Source organism: Cebus imitator, unplaced genomic scaffold, assembly GCF_001604975.1.
Source record: "Cebus imitator isolate Cc_AM_T3 unplaced genomic scaffold, Cebus_imitator-1.0 Scaffold29, whole genome shotgun sequence".
In the NCBI taxonomy this organism is placed as follows: Eukaryota; Metazoa; Chordata; class Mammalia; order Primates; family Cebidae; genus Cebus; species Cebus imitator.
Window position 1 is genome coordinate 12,041,686 of NW_016107344.1, and position 16,517 is coordinate 12,058,202.

Sequence of the window (16,517 nt, forward strand, 5' to 3'; positions counted from 1 at the left end):
AAAAAAAAAAAAAAAAAAAAAAAGAAGAAGAAAAGAAAACGGCCACCTGTCCATCCTCAAGGAGAAAGCCTAGACTAAAAAAGAACTGATTTCCCAGAGCACTGCGTGCCCTAGAACAGCTACTGAACCTTCCCCTCAGCAGTGAGAGGGCAGCAAGACTGCACTGCCTCACAGGTGAAAGCATGGATTCTGAAGCCAGATCACCTGGGTTTGAATCCTACCTCCCCCACTTAATAAAAACATAACCATGGGCAACTAACTTCACCTTTCTGTGCCTCAGCTTCCTCATTTGTGAAACGGGGCTAATGCTACTTGCAAGTGCATGGTGATGTTACATAGGATTAAATGAATACATGAGAAGTGTTTAGAAGAGTGCCCAGCATACTGTAAGCATCGTGTACATAATGGCCACTATTATTACCCAGTCGTGGGAAGTAAGTGAAATACTGAATGTTCAAGGTTGACTTGATACAATGCCAGTGCAAAGTAAGCATTTTCAAATTACTAGTTAAAACACAAAAAGCCAGTGTGATCCCACAGGTGAGGCCAACCACCACATCCCACAGATACCAGCCAATATACACCTGACGACAGGTAAAAAGTCAGGTGTCCTCTGCCTAGGGATGCCACTGATCCAAAAGGTGCCTTCGTGCATCTCCAGACAGACACAGCCCCATACAGGATGCAGGGCTTGGGAGCAGAGTGAACACCAAACTATAGACAGCTGATAGGAAAGGGTTAAAATCTCAGAAACACCATTATAACCTACTCTTTCCTAAAGCAAAAACAGTTTCATTCTTTGCAGTCTCTTTTTGAGACTAGATAACCAGTGTATCCTTGAAAAAAGAAAAATATTCCTTTATTTTTTAGTTGGAACCGCTAAAGCAAGAACTTAAGAGGAAAGTGGGCCAAGTGACCTACTTTTTTCTCCTTTAGAAAGTTTTGCATTTGGGATCAGAGTTAGTAGAAAATTTCCATTCCAAATTCTGCCCAAGAGAGGAAAATTAGCAATCTCGCTTGCCATGATGGATAGTGACATGCTAACCAACCTTCCAAATGGCCCCTGTGTTACACCTAATGACTTTTAAAAAATATTTCAAGATGGGTATCATACTCATAATAGAAGAAAATTCAGACTTGCACTTTTTTTTGGAAGGCTAAATCAGTGTCACCTTTCTTTGGTGCACGGGTCTTTTTCTTTATTTCTGAGTGACAATGACATAACTTAGTATGCCATGAAGAGATGAACCACCTTGCACGTGCCTCGGTTCCCAATGTGCATCACCAAAGGCCACGTTTGTCTATTCCATATAACAAACCAAAGCATTTACTGCATGACAGCCATGCTCTAAACACTTCAAAAAATGCTGATACGTTTAATCCTCACAACACCACTATGTAGTGAGTGGTATTATTGTCTCCACTCCTTGTTTCTTCAGCAATTCCTTGCTAAACGTGGATTTTAGTGCCTGGGTCTACACTGCCAAGATTCCCAGAACCCCATTCTGACTACCACCTCTCAGCAGATTCCAAATCTTCACAGCGTTTCCTGTCTTCCCACTATCCTAGAAGCCAAGAACGGAAGTTTGGACTGACACACTCTCTCCCTCTCAGCCCCAGAAACTCTCGTTCCTGGGAGTAATCCCAAACACCAAACAGGGCATTCCTAGATTCTCCCTCAAGCTGGGTCAGGAAACCGGTGCCATCTCTGCTTGCCGAGGTCGGGAATGAGGAGAGGTGAGATGTCAAATAAAGAACCCAGGCTGAGCCTAAATGAATTTCACTAAATACACAGTAAGGGATCTAAATCCAGAGAGGGCACTTTTCTGTCCCAGTTTCCATCCCTGGATGGCAGTATATGCAAAGAGACAGCCAGAATGGCATAGGTAAAACTAAAACCCAGAAACCCAGTTTCTCATCCCTGCTTCCACGCTGACTGCTGGACAAATGTGGGTTAGTTTCTCAAGCTCACTGGTCCTCAGTGGGGTCACCTATAAAGGGCTAACGTGACCAGCTCATGCAGCAATTGGCAGTACCATGGGATGCAGGACTGCATGGCAGCATCATGCCTGAGGATGGCAAAGGTCAGCAGCAGCCAACCTGTCCAACCCCTTCCTGCTTCGTGCAGCTCAGAGAGGTGACCACCCTCCCAGTGTATCCAGTCAGAGGGGCGAAGCCGCAACTCCATTCCCACTCAGCTGCTGCCTCCCACGGCAAGTCCTTTCCACCTCTCTGGGGGCTGCCTCAATGCAGGACAGCCATTGGGTTTGCCCTCATCCACAGGGCTCCAGGGAGGGTTATCCAGGAGAGGATCACCATTGCTTACACCTCAGTTTCTGCACCATGAACACAACATCAACAAAGAAATGAGCAAGGTAAAGCCCGACAGTCACAGGGTGGAGAATATCCTCAGTCCTCAGTCCACAGATGCCCAGGTACCCACCCAGTGGCCAGCCCCAGGCCCTGGCCAACCTTTCTAACCTTCATGACAACCTGAGCAAACTTTAGTGGCTTGGCAGGGGCAGGGACAGCAGCCTTGGAGTAATGTCAGCAGCACTTGCCCTCAGAACCACACTGCATGGCAGAGGTCAGGAGCAGAGAGTGTAAACGCCCTCCACTCCCCACTCTGGGGAATTCACTCACCATCAAGACTGCCCAATAGCAAGCTGCAGTCATCAAAAATACTTTCTTCTACTAAAGTGAAATGTGTCTCTTCAGAATCCCCATCCATCCCCAGTGATAAGGTTTGGATATTTGTCCCACCCAAATCTCGTGTTGAAATGTGAGCCCCAGTGTTGGAGGTAGGGCCTGGTGGGAGGTGTTTGGGTCATGGGGGCAGATTCCTCATGGCTTGGAGCTGTCCTCACCAGAGTGAGTGAGTTCTCATGAGATCTGGTTGTTTAAAAGTGTGTGGCACCTGCCACTCCACAGCTTGCTCCACTCTCACCACGTGGCGTGCCTGCTCCAGCTTCGCCTTCTGCCACAGGTAAAAGCTCCCTGAGCCTTCCCCAGAAGCCTCAGGTGCTACTTCTTGTGCAGCCTGCAGAACTGTGAGTCCATTAAACCACTTTTCTTTATAAATTACCCAGCCTCAGGTATTTGTTTATAACATCGCAAAAACAGCCTCACACACCTGCAGCCCATCTCTGACCTCTTTAGCAATCCCCTTTCTCAAGACAGAGCTCTAGAGACTAAGGAGGTGGTTCTGTTCCTCTACCCATTCCTCCCACGACTTCTCCTTTCCAAGACAAACATTCCCCAGGTAATCATTAAAATGACTTCTGTGATTTATATTTCCTTCTCTTTCCTCAAACACAGCAATGTTTTGTTTGTGTGCTGTCATCCAAACAGCAATGTGGAGAAGGCTGAAGATGTGGGGCCCATTGTAGATCCTAGCAGCTCTATGACCTTCAGCGTTCTTCTCCAGGTGTTTTCTGAGGTCGCAGTGGAAGCAGGTGGGAAGAAGTGCCCATCCTACTTTGGAGCTCTCACATCTCACAGGAAAGCTGCCCCTCACTGCTGGGCTCCCTGCACTGCCTAAGTGCCTCCTCCCAGGCGGGGCCCCCCTTTGTGCTTGCTGGTAAAGAGGCATGTCAATAACACCCCACAGAGGACAGCCAGCCCCACCCAAGCCCAGGTGAGGCCACGCCTGAGATCCATTCCCAGCACCTGAGCAGGGTCACGTGGAGATAATTTACCAATGCCAAAGATGTCACCCACCAGGTAGTTCCATTCTGTGCCAAACCCTAAGGCCAAGCAGCAAGGCAGTCAATGGGTTGTCCCCCAGACAATAAATCATGGCCCACATTGTGACTATTTTTGTAGAAGTAAAGCTCAGGAAGAGAAATGGGTTCTGACTGAGCCAATGTTCAGAGAACATTCTTAATAATTTTAGATACATGTCCAATTTTGAAAATAGATTTTTTTCCCAAAGCCAAGCTTATATGTACTAGCATTTCTCATGAGTAATTTGGTATAACTACAAATCTCTCTCACAGTTCCTGGAACATAACAGTGAACAAAGGAGAAACAAGGAATTACTATCAATCTTTGTAACCCAGGAGACTACCTAGAACCCCCCTGTGGTCCCAGAGAAAAGCCTGTTCCCACACTCCTCCCACTGTGTACTCTGAGCCTATTTCCCCAAACCCTATTTGCCAAAGGAGGCAGAGCCTCTGGTGGTTGACCCCAGATCCCAGGAAACATCAGCGAACACACTGGCATGGCTTTTTATGGTGGACCAAGCACTCCTATTGGGTCAATCTTCGTAAGTGTCCCATGAAACACCAGTTTCACAGATGGGAAATTTAAAGGACACACCCAAGGTCACAGAGCTGCTAAGTTCTAGAACGGACCCCGTATCTTCAGATTCTTTGTCTACCTGCTGCTTGGATCCACATGTGTTTGAGGAAAGGGAGGGAAACCATCATAGTAGTCACGTTTAACCTGCATCTGAAACCTAACTGCTTTAACTAAGACTCTTTTACCCAAGAAAGAAAAGATTTATACTGGGATTGTGACACATTACATTATTGACTCAAATTTTTCGTCCCTCCCTGTTGCCATGCCCTTTGACCTAGGACTTCGCAGTTCCTCGTAAGAAAAAGACAGAATGTATTTTCCTATTCCTCAGCTCTGTGAGGTAAAGGCAAAATGACAAAGTGCTGACCCTAAGACAAGGCTCAAGAGCCTGGCATGCTTCCAGTTGCTCTCTGATATCTGTCCTATCACCATGAGAAGAGCACCCCTGAGCTGGCCTGCTGGCCCCAGGAACAGCCTAAGAGATCCAAGGTGCAGAGATGCCCCAACTGAAAAACCCAACCAAACCCAGTGAGAGCAGAGCCCTCTGCCAACCTGCAGCAAAAACTCCTTAACAATTAGACTGGTACAGGCCGCCTTCCCCTGTAGGAATTGGTACAGAGGAAGTCCTAACCCCTCCATTAGCGAATTCCTATATTGAAAGAGCAGCTGGAATACACTGTTCCAGACTTTGGGATTTTAGGAATGAGTAAAGTTGAGAGAAAAAAAAAAAAAAAAAAAGCAGGGGCAGGGGAGGTCCTAGGCTACTAATTTTTTGCTTTTCCAAGCAAAGGCAATACATAAAAATAACCATGACTTACTATCACCATCAATTCATAAAAGATAGGACATTTTAACACTAAAACTGAGGACAGGATATAATCTTAGAATATGAAACAGTCCTTTCTAAGCAAAGACACTTGGCCACCCTCCATATGTGAGCCTTTTTCCTTCCTTCTGTCACAGATCAATGAAAATTCTGTCACAAAATAGCTCTGGCCTGTGTAACAGCAACTTTTCTGCACGCTTTATGGTAGAACTGTCAGAAGAACATGAAATTAGCTACATAAATTGTGAGACTTAAATCTTGGTTCTGTTTGCTCTGCGACAATATAAAACTTACCTTTAAAAAAAAAAAAAAAAAGTCAAAGAAGAAAACAAAGCTAAAGATAAATTTGAGCACCTGGGTCGCACCCTCTCCACTGGCTACCAAAGGCAGAGCACCCAGCACAGCTGCCAACCCTCACCTCTGTGCCGCTCCCGAGTAGCACTCGGCAGTTCCCTAAGTCGCCAGTGCTGTACTTCCGTGAATAACGTCTGAATAAAAAGCACAGTGGTGACTTAAGTGAAAGCTCTACTGGGGCTACGGGGACACATAACTGGGACAAAAGAGGGAGGCAGAGAATCCCCAGCATCAGCTCCAGGGACACACGGCTCAGACAGCCGAGTGCTGTCTTCTCTCTGAGCCCTAGAGAGCCAGTCCAACCTTCTGCCAGATGTGTGGTGACCTGGGAGAAGAAAGAGGTCTCAAAGTGGATGGCGGTTCTAACAGACTAGACTATCCTTTGAAACTACCCTCTGTGCAGTGGATGCCACACTGGATCTGGCTAACAAAATGTGAGCCACAACTTCAGGTGTCAGTTCCCTGCAAAAGCTTTAGGAGCCAATGTGTGGTTCTCGAAGTCTCTCATCTCTCTCTGTCATGAGACCATGAGCATTTTCTTTTCAAGACTGAGTTTTGCTCTTGTTGCTCAGGCTGGAGTACAATGTCATGATCTCAGCTCACTGCAACCTCTGCCTCCCGGGTTCAAGCAATTCGCCTTTCTCAGCCTCCCAAGTAGCTGCGATTACAGGGGCCCATCACCACGCCTGGCTAATTTTTTAAATATTTTAGTAGGGTTTCACCATGCTGGTCAGGCTGGTTTTGAACTCCTGACCTCAAGTGACCCACCTGCTTCGGCCTCCAAAAGTGCTAGGATTACATGCGTGAGCCATGGCACCAGATCGACCATTGGTGTTTTCAATAGAGGCAGCTCCTGCAGTCTGAGGCCCAGACTAAAGCCTGTAACCAATTCCCAAAGGGCACATAACGTGGGTAAGAAATAAATCTTGATTAGTGGGGATCACTGAGACTTCAGAAGCATTTGTGACCTACAAATGGACCTACAAATATCCAAGCTGACCTACACGATAGGGATGCTATTCATTGGGTTGGAGAGCTCAACAGCAGTGACAATGGAGGAAGACGGCGAGCTCGTCTTGGAGGTATTTCTGTATTTGGTCCCTGGGTGACAGGCAGGGGTGACTGTTGAATAGAGAGATGCCTAAGACACAGGGCCCTGACCCCACTGAGCACATGATCAGCTGGGAAGGCTCTGGATTTTCAATGCAGAGAAGCAAGGGCTGTTCTTTGGAAGTGGAAAGCCTGGGATCTAATCCCAACCTGGACATTTCCTTCCCACCTTCATTCATTCCTCCCAGGGATACTTACTGAGCCAGGCACGGGAGAAACAAACAAGGTTCCTAACCTCACGGGCTCACATTCAGGTGGAAGGAGAGACTAATTCAGGAGGAGAGATTTACTAATAAGTAAATCTAATCAATACCAGCTGGGTGCACTCTCTTCAGGAAATGAGCAGGTGAGCTGAGGGACACTGGGGAAGGCGACTGTAGGTAAGAAGCCCAGGAAAGGCCTTTCTAAGGAGGGGAGGTTTGAGATGGAAAATGAGAACGTGTCAACCATGCCGACAGCCACAGAAAGACAGAACACACGAGCAGAGCCATGGCAAGCACAGAGGGCCTGAGATGGGAAAGAGGATGGCTCGTTTGAGGAACAGGGAAAAGGCCAGAGCTTTGGAAAGCAGGTGGGCAAAGAAGGGCTTTCAAGGAGCCACACTGCCCTAATAGTCTATATTTGGGTGACGCTGACCTCTTCATTCAGCCATCTGTCATCTAATCAACAAGTCTATACCCAGAGCCCACAGTGTGCCAGGCTGTGGCCAGGATCCAGGGATGTGGGTCCTGTCCACCAGGTGCTCCTGCAACTCCCAGAGCTCACTGTCTTATGACCATAGAGAAGATGCCTCTGAGGAGCTCTTGGTGGCTACAGACGCTGTGAGGTGACAGCAGTGGGCGAGAGCCATGTTCATCCCTTCCCAGAAGAGTGGGGAGTTCCCATTCAGCATCCCTGGGGCCTGCAGCCTCCTGGACTCTTGCTGGGAGATACTAGGGGCAGAATGGAGATTGCATAAAGTCCTCTTCCCCCTAACAGTCCCTCAGCACCCCTCCCCAACCCCAGAGAGAGGCAAAGCTGTGGAAATCATCTGGCACGGGGCCCAGAAAAGTGGTCCTACCGTGGAACCAGGGGGCGATGAATTTGGTGTTCCTCTCGAAGCCAGCTCGGCGAGGCAGCTGCTCCTCCTTAAACCAGCGGACGATGACGTCTCTGGAGACCGGGCGCAGCGGGCGCTCCCAAGTCCTGCTGAAGAGAAAGAAAGGGAGGCCGGAAGAGTCAGGGAGGAAGAAAGGATGGAGGGAGAGGAAGGGGAGGGGAAGGAAGGAAAGAGGAAAGGGAGAGGAAGGTAACGGAAGAAGGAGGAAAGGGGGTGAAAGAAGGCGCAGGGGAGGGCCATGAGACTATGAATAAGCACAGTGCCCACATCCATGCCTACAAAGAGGATTAGAGCAGCCCAGGTACTTGAAGGCACTTTGCAGATTATAGTGTACCAGCTGTCACTATTTATTTAAAAGAAAACTGTGATCAATTGCATCAAAAAAACAGTCACACAGGTGGGAATGAAGAGACTAGGAGCAGGTGTCTGAGGGAAGGAAAAGGCACATGTTCCCTGGAGCATGGCCAGGGTATAAATACCAGCATGGATGAAGGAGGCTCCTGACGGGACAAGAGCTCATGTGCTAGGAACTGAGTGTGTCCCATCCCCTTCTCTCCCTCAGAAAAATTCGGAATCTTGTCCCCTCCTTACCTCTCCCTCCCTGCTCTCTGAGGGGATGCCAGCCTTTGCCACAACTCCTGCACTTTTGGGAGGGAGAATCAGGACAATGAACAGAGAGAGAAACCAGAGAACCTCAATTTGCTCTGGAAATGGCTGTTTCCCTGCCCAGAAAATAAAAAGTATGACAGAGGAAACGGAGGCAGAAGGAAACAAAGCCACGCATTGGTAACTACAGATGGAATGGGTGAGGGACTACAGGCACGAAGGGCAGAAGGAGGAGGGGCACAGAAGAGTTTGCAGGAGGGAGAAGATACGTTTTAAAGTTTCCTCACAGGTGAGCCAAGATGGTCATTACTTTCATGTCTGAACTGCAATTCCAGGATGTGTACGTAGACTGGGCCACATGAGACCCTGCTGCACTTGGGGTACACTGAAAGCACATAAGAGCTGGCAGCACATTACGCATGACAGACATCCACAACTATGTGGTGAAGTACGATGTGGTGACGCCACGTGCATGAATTCAGGGCACAAAAATACAGCATCTGGGCTGGGCGCGGTGGCTCATGCCTGTAACCCCAGCACTTTGGGAGGCCGAGGCAGGTGGATCACTTGAGGTCAGGAGTTCGAGACCAGCCTGGCCAACACGGTGAAACCTGTCTCTACTAAAAATACAAAATTATCCAGGCATGGTGGCAGGCACCTGTAATCCCAGCTACTCAAGAGGCTGAGGCAGGAGAATCGCTTGAACCCAAGAGGCAGAGGTTGCAGTGAGCTGAAATCGCGCCACTGCACTCCAGTCTGGGCGACAGCGTGAGACTCTGTCTCAAAACAGAGTGAACAAGGCCACAGCCCACCTTCAACAACCACAGCCTCTTCGCCATTTCCAACAGACAGGAGCCTGGTAAATTCCTATTTTGTCATTGCTATCCACCTAATAGTACTGGCATTTAGAATTCATGGTTATCCTTGTTTTTTATAAAATCAATGCCAGCTGTCCCCTCATGTGGTCTCTGTATTTGCCCTGTGCTCACACTTTGACACTGAGCTCAGCACACCTCCTTACAAGCCCAGAAGAAATCCAAGGGGCATTTCTTTACTTGCCCTAAACGGAACACACTCGCACATGTACACGCATGCACATACACAGTAGCGAACGCTGTATATTTGAGAAAAGATGTCAGAAAAAGGACAGAAGGTGAGGTTACATTGCATGGCTTACAGCCGTCATCTGCGGAGCTGGCCTGCACACCCTGTCTTCCCACTCGCTGCCTCTCTGGACCTTCCTTTAACCCCTACAGCCCAACAGCCGGCCGCCTGTCTTCCCAATCCCTCTTCCTTCTCAGTAACCTCAGATGTCTTTGCTCTTCATCAAGCGACGCAGGGCAGCCCACTTCACCCAGCCTCTTCCTCCACATTTGCATTCTCCAAAAAATAGCTGTGCTCAGAGGGAAAAACTCCTCTAGTTTCTAGGACTCGCTTTCCTTAGAAGGCAATAGGAAGTTATATATAACAGCAAAAAATAAATTCACTCACTCTCATCCCTCTGTTTCTAAGCAGTTGATGTGAGTTTGTTTCTAAGCAGAGAATTTCTAAGCAGGGAATCTGACTCCCCCAGAATATAAATGCTACATTTATATGCCTTAAAATGTTGATCATTCTATATAAATTAGATAGTTTGCCCTTCTTTTTTCTTTTTCAGCTAATCGATGGCATTTCCTCTTGTTATTAAACCTTCAAAGAAGTCACTTTTAATTCCAGAAAGCATTGCAACGATTTAACCAAAATTCACTAAACAATTACATTGCTCCTGACTTTTTGCCATTATTATTAACACTATGATAATCATCTTTGCACTTTTTCAATTTGCAGCTAATTTCCTTAGCATAGATTCTAGCAGGGAAATTACTAGCCAAAATCATACCAGCAGTAAAGAGTAGGGCCTGGGTAAAAAGACATGTGAGCAGCTTGTGTACTGGTCCACAAGAGCTGATTGTTACATTTTCAGGAATTTTATAAGCCATTTGTTAAACACAGTCATCATTAAAACTTAAATGTCATAGGCTGGGCACAGTAGCTCACGCCTGTAATCCCAGTACCTAGGGAGGCCGAGGTGGACAGATCACCTGAGGTCAGGAGTTCAAGACCAGCCTGGTCAACATGATGAAACTTCGTCTCTACTAAAAATACAAAAATTAGCTGGATGGGGTGGTTACATGCCTATAATCCCAGCTACTTGGGGGGCTGAGGCAGGAGAATCGCTTGAACCTGGGAGGTGGAGGCCGAAGTGAGCCAGGATCGCACCACCACTGCACTACAGCCTGTGCCACAAAGCAAGACTCAGTCTCAAAAAAATAAAAAGTTAAATCTAATAATTGTACAATTAAATAAATGTTATTAAAACAAGGATAATAAATACTCATAACTCAGAAAAAAAGAAAGAGCATAAATACTAAATCTGATTCCAAGAGGCCACTTGGCCCAAAGCCTCACTCCCAAATCTGAACCTTTCCTCCCATAAGTGACACACATCCCTCAGCACAGACAGTTGAGGTGTCCTGGCAGGCGCCACATAGGTTAGAGCAGTGAGGCCATGGGGACCCGTCCCATGGGGCAGCCACAGGAGAGAGGCTGATGAGGGGGCCTCTCACTGCCCCCGCCTGCTGATCTGTGTGCACAGCTGCTTGGGGCTCACTTCAGAGTGAGACCACTGGTCCCCTATTGGCTGCACACAGACAGCCCGAAGCCAGGCTGCACCATGGTCCATGTGGCTCTGTCAAATGGGCCTGAGGGATAAATTCTAGGTTTCTTTTAAAAAGTATAAATGGTGAGAAGGCTTTTCTATGCCCCCAAATTTAGAAAATATAAAAGAGGCTGGGTGCGGTGGCTCACACCTATAATCCCAGCACTTTGGGAGGCCGAGGCAGGCAGATTACCTAAGGTCAGGAGTTCAAGACCAGCCTGACCAATATGGTGAACCCCTGTCTCTACTAAAAATACAATTAGCCGAGCATGGTGGCATGTGCCCATAATCCCAGCTAATCGGGAGCTGGGGCAGGAGAATCACTTGAACCCGGGAGGTGGAGGTTGCAGTCAGCCAAGATAGTGCCACTGCACTCCACTCTGGGAGACGGAGTGAGACTTCAGCTGGAAGGAACGGGGGAGGGGGAGGAAGAAAGGAAAGAAAGAGTGAGTATAAAAGAAAATTTGACTTTATAATAAGAATTTCTGCATGACAAAAAATTTCATCATGAAAATCAAAAAATAAGTGCCAAATGGAGAAAGAATGCTTATCACAGACAAAAGAATCCTCTTCCCTAATATTTAAGGAGTTCTTAGAAATCAATAAGGAAAAGATAAAACAACAAAAAGAATTTACAGCACATTGTGCAGTAGAATACTATGCACCTATAAAAAAAAAACCCTAACTATATAATGTAAGAATTGATATGAAAAGCCTTCTAAAAACTAGTTAAATGAGGGAAAGCAGTCAAAGTGCAGAACCCCATACATGATACGCAAACTTTTATACAAAAAAAAAAAAAAGAGGAGGAATAAGGCCTTTCATGTTGGTAATTGCAAAAACAAAGTGGGCAGATACATAAAAACTAAGAATCAGTAGTTACCACTGGAAGAAGAGGGAACAGAGTAGATGAGAGAGCAAGTCAGCCGTTTCTCAGTATACCTTTTTAAACCTTCTGGTTTGAGAATCTTATACTTGACAAGAAAGGAACGGGTGGGAAGGAGGGAGGGAAGAAATGAAAACATCATCAACCATCTCTAGACTGCAGGCAAAGGGAGAAGAAAGTTATGAGTAACCCCAAACCCCAACTGAAGCAAAATTCAGACACCCCTTCATTATCTGGGGGTGACCAGACTCTTCTGCAGATTACTTGAGGAGCCGGCAGGTGCTCACCACTCAGCCTCTGCCCTTCTGGGGACAGTGGTTGTTCAGCAGTGGTAGGGGGAGGGGGGCACCCAAGAGGAGAGAGGCCAAACCTTGCAGCTGGTCTAAGGTGGGGACCCACAGGTAGAAGGAAGAGAGGTACCCTGCCACATCCTAACCTTTGGTCCTGGCACTTTTGGTCACCTAAGTGCCCTTGCCAAACTAACCATTAGGGAACACAAATGTGTGTGAGGACCCTCCTGCATCCATCCGTGCTAAACTGCAAACCTACCACTCCAATTGGAGATAAACCGGCGCTGCCTGGGGTTCCGAGAGGCAGCAAGCCGAGGTGTCCAGGCTGCCGCCATGCTGCACCCACATGAGGTCTCATTACAAGCTCTTAACCTGGGGCCCTTAGTCTTAAATTGCATGCAAACATTCTACGTCTTTATATATGCACATTTCAGGGGAAAGATGGTACATAGCTTTCTTCGGATTCTCAAAGGAATCCTTGGCCGGCCACGGTGGCTCAAGCCTGTAATCCCAGCACTTTGGGAGGCCAAGGCGGGCAGATCGCGAGGTTAAGAGATTGAGACCATCCTGGCCAACATGGTGAAACCCTGTCTCTACTAAAAAATACAAAAATTAGCTGGGCGTGGTGGTGCGCGCCTGCAGTCCCAGCTACTAGGGAGGCTGATCTCCTTGAACCCACGAGGCGGAGACTGCAGTGAGCCGAGATTGTGCCACTGTACTCCAGCCCGGTGCCTGGTGACACGGCAAAACTCTGTCTCAAAATAAAAAAGGAATCCTTGACCTTAAAAAGGTCAAGGCCCCCGGAAGTCCAAAGTTACAAATCTCCAACCTCCACACCGCTCCTCCCTCTCCTATCCCAGACTGGGGCTGAGGTCCAGAGGGGAAATGCTAGCCCCAAATTGCACAACAAATCTGGGGCAGAACCGGGACTGAGACCCCGGTGTCCCATGCCCTAACCCAAGGCCCTTGCCCCAACCACGCCAATGCGGAGCCCCGACCCACCTGACCGGCAGGGCGAGGGGCGCCGGCGGACCTGGGCCCGGGAGGTGATGGTAGAGTCTTGCTTCCTGCTCGTGGCTCTGGCCGAGCTCCTGGAACATGGAGCTGAGGCCGGCGACCGTGCCCTTCTGGATAGCACGGAGCGAGTGGCGTCGGTACTCGTCCCGGGCGCGCTGGGCTTCGCGGCTCCTCTCCTCATCAGCTGCCTTGGACCGGCGCACTGGAAAGAGGAAGAGCGTTAGCCCAGATCCGCAGCCCAGGCGGTGCACTGCGCCAGCTGTGACAGAATGTATGCGGTTGGTGAAAAAATAATTGCCGTGTAATGGCAAAAATCGCGATTACTTTTGCACCAATCTAATAGTTCAGGAACCGCAGGATTCACCTGGCTGCAAGGAAGTTCAGAACACAGAACAAGAGGGCAGGCCCTGCCCAGCCATAGCAGCAGCCCTAAGGTAATCCTGTCCCTACAGAGGTAAAGACAAGTGTGTCCCTGCAGAGGTGAAGATACCCTGACAGTTTAGGATTGTCTGATTGTTCCTGTGACAACATTCCAGAATGACCAAACCACCCTGGGATAGAAATTTCCATCTCCCTATGTATTTCTTCCTGGGAGTGCTCTCAAATCCTCTGCCTACTCATCTCCCCTGTCAAGGTGGCCAGCACCTCCAGACACCACCACCGTCACCCACATTGACGGTGCCAAGGCTTGGTGCCTTCCCTGTATTATCTCACTAGGAGACTTCCCCAACCACATCACCGTTTCTGCTTTATGGGTGAGGAAAGCAGCCTCTGGGAGGTTAAGTAACTGGCCCAAAGTAAATTGTTAATAAGGGCAGAGCCCAGATGGGAACCTGGTGTGCCTGGCTCTAAATCCCACACAGCTCTTTCCACCCCATGGCTCCACCACTCAAGCTACCTTCGATTTAAAACCCTGTGTATCTGACACCAAAGCTCTTTCCTACTAAAAAACAAGCATTTAAAGACCATCTGTCCCAACCTCCTCATGTTATTCATGTAGAAACTGAGGCCCACGGAAGGATAGAAACTTGCCCAACTGGGTGAGTGGACCAGGCCAGGAACCATCCTTCCTGCTACCACAGACGAGGTGTTGGAAACACTAGTGTCCCAGTTCTGGAGCCCTTTTTTGGTTTCCCATGACCTTGGGAGCTGGTAGGTGAGTGTATAGGGGGAAGGGTAAGAGGATCTTTTGAAACTCCAACAGGTTACAAGACTCCAAGGCACCCCTATCTCTAGCATATGAATATATATGTATATGTGTACACTTTTTTGAGATAAGGTCTCACTCTGTCACCCAGGCTGGAGTGCAGTGGTGCAATCACAGCTCCCTGCAACCTCGACCTCCCAGGCTCAAGCAATCCTCCCACCTCAGACTCCTGAGCAGCTGGGACTACAAGTGTGCACCACCATGCCCACATAATTGTTTTAATTTTTGTAGAGACAGGGTTTCACTGTGTTGCCCAGCCTGGTCTTGAACTCTTGTGCTAAAGTGATCCTCCCACCTCAGGCTCCCCAAAATACTGGGGTTATAAGTATGAACCACCATGCATGACCTCTTCCATCTTTTTGTGCTCCTCAAGGAAGGGGCCTGTCTCAGCCAAGTGGCCATGAAAAGACATCTGTGTGTCGCTGTTTCTCAAAGGGAGGCCTGGGACTGGGAAAATGCAAGAAAGGGAACAAAACCCATTAGACGCAAATTCTGGAATGAAAACCAATTATTTCCTAGTCTCATTGCATCTTGGCAGGCCCCTATCTGCCTCTAAAATCCAATTATTTTGCAATATGAAACTCTTGCTGGCCTTGTTCTTCTAATTGTACCAGGCTAATGACTGCCCCAACCCCAACGGGTCACCTTCTCTTCTTGGAGTAAAATCTTAGTCTGTGTCTACTCCAATGACACTCAACACATGCACAGCAGGCACCTACCAAGAACTGTGCTCTCTGTTAGTATTTGCAGGATAAAGGTCAGTTGCCCTGTTCTGAAAGAAAACATTTCTACTTCACAAGTTGTCAAAGAACCCATTCTGGGAACAGAACATCTCCCAGATCTGAGGAAGGCAATATGAAGTCTGTCCCTCAGAAGGTATTTATGGAAGTGCCCCCATGGGTGTCCCATGCAGAATATTGGCTAGGCTGTGAACTCCACGAGGGCAGGTGGGGAGTTTGCTTTGGTCTATTCATTGCTGTATTCTAGTGCCAAGAATGTGGTCTACAGGTGATACACATTTTTGTATGACTGATTGAACTCAATTAAGTATTTGGCGCTGCCCTAGGCCCTGAGCTGGAAACAAAGATAATAGTGAAACAAATCCTTCTTTCAAGGCACTCAGAGGTAAGCTGGGAAAATAAGACAAACAAGTACCTCTAGCACAATGAAGAAAGTAGTGAGCACCATTTTAAAGAGACGAGTAAAGTACTGTCAGAGTTTAGGAGCAACAGCCTCGCATTCTGCCAGGGAGTCAGCAGCCATCACAGGAGAGAATTTGACTGGGTTTTGGAAGATCAATAAGTGTTTTCCAGAGACAAACGGAAGAAGCCATTCCAGAGAGAATACTGAGGTTTCAGTGGTTTGTCACTCCTTATGTCACAAGACTTCAAGACACCCCTCTCTCTGGCCTCCTATCTTTGTGCTCCTTAAGGAAGGGTTTGTGTCTGCCAAGTGGTCCTGCAAGGACATCCGTATGTTGCAGCTTCTAAAACTCAAAGGGGAGTTCTGTAAGTTCCAGACCCTAAGAACATCATGATACCTGCCTTGCATTGTGACAAAAGGCTCCAACAAGGTCAGGATGTCCCGGGATGGACTTTGCAGTCATTAGACCGCAAATTAAAAATTAGAAGCTTATGCCCCACAAGGACCAGTGACTTTGGGAAGATTACAGCCCCCTGAGAGACAGTGACATTCAGTGACAGACAGACAGGCAGGTTGCAGAAGGAAACTGTATGCAGACTAGGAAGCCTCATTTTTGGAATCCAAACAGGTGGGGTCCCGAACCATTTGTCACACAAAGACTAAACCCATTCTCCTAAAGCCCAGCTCTAATCTTACCACTCTCTTCCTCAAAAGCCTTCAGGGGCTCTCACTGCATACAAAATAAAATACAAACACCTTGGCCTGCCAGGTAAGGCCCTGAGAAATGCCTTGCCTGCTTTCCTTACCTTCTCAGCTCAGTGGGCTCCTTCCCCAGCACACACACACACACACACACACACACACTCACTCTCTCTCTCTCTCTCTCTCTCTCTCTCTCTGCACTGTGGCTCCACCACACTCCCACTAAGCTACAAACCTGCCTCTGTGCAGCTGTGTTCACCAACGCAGACCAACCCCA

At 48.0% G+C, this 16,517-nt stretch overlaps 1 protein-coding gene across 2 annotated transcripts in view; it reads right to left on the reverse strand.

Annotated features, from left to right (window-relative positions):
* The window catches only part of SH2D4B (SH2 domain containing 4B), a 102,835-nt gene that overhangs the window by 22,300 nt on the left and 64,018 nt on the right, over window positions 1-16,517 (reverse strand). For both annotated transcript variants that reach the window (XM_037736811.1, XM_017523664.2), the window contains exons 5-6: window positions 13,174-13,390; window positions 7,653-7,777 (exon numbers count right to left, since the gene is read on the reverse strand). In XM_037736811.1, coding sequence (XP_037592739.1) covers window positions 7,653-7,777; window positions 13,174-13,390 — 342 coding nt within the window. The remainder of the gene's footprint in view (window positions 1-7,652; window positions 7,778-13,173; window positions 13,391-16,517) is intronic.